Here is a 2,500-nt window from a genome sequence, read left to right on the forward strand (position 1 = left end):
CCTTTCGGAGCACTGTATGCTGCCACAGGTATGGGTGTGTGTGTGTGTGTGTGTGTGTGTGTGTGTGTGTGTGTGTGTGTGTGTGTGTGTGTGTGTGTGTGTGTGTGTGTGTGTGTGTGTGTGTGTGTGTGTGTGTGTGTGTGTGTGTGTGTGTGTGTGTGTGTGTGTGTGTGTGTGTGTGTGTGTGTGTGTGTGTGTGTGTAGTAGAAGGAGAACACGGGAATAAAGAGGAAATTAGGCAAGTGTAATGGTTTGAATCTGTTTATTTATTAACATTTTTGAAGTCCTAGATGTTGGAATGATTAATAGGGTGATGAGAGAGAATGATTTGTGTAATATAGAAGTAGAATAGCTTATTGGAGTATGAATGGAACAAAATGTCAGTAGTGGTGAAATAAGATTTGGTTTTGTATAATTTTAATTTATTTTATAATGATACCTTTTCAGATTTTTTTTCTTTTTTACTGTTTATTGACAGATTTGACATCTTCTGTTATTGATATCAAAATAACTTTATATATTATAACAGTAGGAGATCCAACTGAAATAGTCTCATAGTATTTTGAGCACATTGACTGTGTTTTAATTATCTTTTGAGAAATTATATGAAAGGCCCTCAGACCTGATAACACATACTGGCTAATTGTTCATATTCATGTTTACTTTGAGGTCTGTCTTATGTTGAAATATTCATGATAACTACCAAGCATTTTTTATGAAAATACAGTATATCTTAGTGAAGCCTATTGCATATGTTATCACTTGAGACCGAAGATAATACTAATATTAACAACAGAAAGGATGAGATTTTTGATGAGGAAAATGAGAATGAATAGAATGTTTGTATTAGTATTGATAGTAAGAATAGTAGCAATGATAATAGTAATAATGATAATTATGGCAAGAAGAATAATGATGATAATAATTTTATCACTGTTGGTATGCTGATCATTACAATTATAATGATAGTAAAAACAATCATAATAACAACTGGAAAGAGAATGGTTACAACAACATCACAAGCTACAACCATGACAACAGCCCCATCCCCACCCTCCACCCAAAGAAACATCCCTACTCTCTGCAGATCCTGGACTACGTGGAGTGCTTCACCGGCCCTGACATCATGGCCATGCACACCATGCTGATCAACAAGCCCCCAGATCCCGGCACTCGCACCTCCCGACACCCTCTGCACCAGGACCTGCACTACTTCCCCTTCAGGTACTTGTGTTTGAGTCTCACTTGGATTTTGGGAGAGGGAAAAGTATTTCTTTGTCTCTCTCTCTTTCTCTCTCTCTCTCTCTCTCTCTCTCTCTCTCTCTCTCTCTCTCTCTCTCTCTCTCTCTCTCTCTCTCTCTCTCTCTCTCTCTCTCTCTCTCTCTCTCTCTCTCTCTCTCTCTCTTTTTTATTTTTTATCTATCTATCTATCTATCTTACTGTCTTCCTCCTCCCCTACTACTCCAGGTCCTCCTCCTCCATCACCTCCTCCTCTGCCTCTGATTCATTTTCTTCCTCCTCTCCCTCCTCCTTCATTATCTTCGTCCTTCTCAGCCCCCATGATAATATTCATCCCCACACCCCACAGGCCAGCCAACAAGATAGTCTGTGCTTGGACGGCCATGGAGAAAGTGGACACCCAGAACGGCTGCCTGTTCGTGCTCCCTGGCTCACACAAGGGCAAGCTCGAGCAGCACGACTACCCAGACTGGGAGGTAGGGGCAGGAACTCTGGCGCTGTATTATCATCGCAGTAAATAGTTTGATTTGCTAAATGTTATTGTCATTTTTAGAGTGCTGTTTGATATGAAAATAAAATTATCATTTTTCGTAAAGTTTGTTGTTCATGTACTTGCTCAAAACTCAAATTTTTTATCCTTGTATATGTGAAAAACATAGGGAACTATTCATTTCTCTTGTAAATGCTTAGTACATTAAAATGGTTCCTCTTTATCACCATGAGTGCTCAAATTATTAAGAAAATAAGCCTTCTTTTTGGTAATTATTCTTTATATAAGCTCAAAACATAAGGAAAATTTCCTTCTTGTAAAGGCTTAACCCACTCACGCCGGATGACGTGCTGACACGTTTCGTGGTTTTCGCGTCCGACGCCGCCGACGAGATATCTGGCCAAGGCCGGCGCTCGGGGTGAGCGCGCGGGCAGCCCAGGCTCGCGGCCCGTGCGCCCGAGAATCTCGAAGCGTTCGGATGATGCGTTCGAAAACCTCGGTATAGCGACCGTGCAAAGCCGGAATGGCCCCGGCGTGAATGGGTTAAAGCATGAAAAACACACCTCTCTCCCTTTTAAATACTCAGAACATACCTCAATGCCCAACAGAAAGGTGTGAATAAGATGTACCACGGCGTGCGAGGCTTTGACGACATCCCCAAGACTATGTTAAGCATGGAGAAGGGGGACACTGTATTCTTCCATCCAATCCTCTTGCACGGATCAGGAGATAACGTCACACAGGTACTGAGTTATTATTTTCTTGGTATTA

General features: G+C 41.4%; 1 protein-coding gene across 1 annotated transcript in view; it reads left to right on the forward strand.

The window, feature by feature from the left end:
* LOC122261686 (phytanoyl-CoA dioxygenase, peroxisomal) overlaps positions 1-2,500 on the forward strand; it is a 6,915-nt gene that overhangs the window by 889 nt on the left and 3,526 nt on the right. Inside the window, exons 2-5 of the mRNA XM_086531150.1 lie at positions 1-28; positions 1,088-1,224; positions 1,589-1,715; positions 2,338-2,472. The exon at positions 1-28 is cut by the window's left edge and continues 141 nt beyond it. Coding sequence (XP_086387276.1) covers positions 1-28; positions 1,088-1,224; positions 1,589-1,715; positions 2,338-2,472 — 427 coding nt within the window. The remainder of the gene's footprint in view (positions 29-1,087; positions 1,225-1,588; positions 1,716-2,337; positions 2,473-2,500) is intronic.

The sequence above is a fragment of the Penaeus japonicus genome, unplaced genomic scaffold, assembly GCF_977035675.1.
Source record: "Penaeus japonicus unplaced genomic scaffold, GWHDUDI00000001_assembly GWHDUDI00000035, whole genome shotgun sequence".
NCBI classification, from domain to species: domain Eukaryota; kingdom Metazoa; phylum Arthropoda; class Malacostraca; order Decapoda; family Penaeidae; genus Penaeus; species Penaeus japonicus.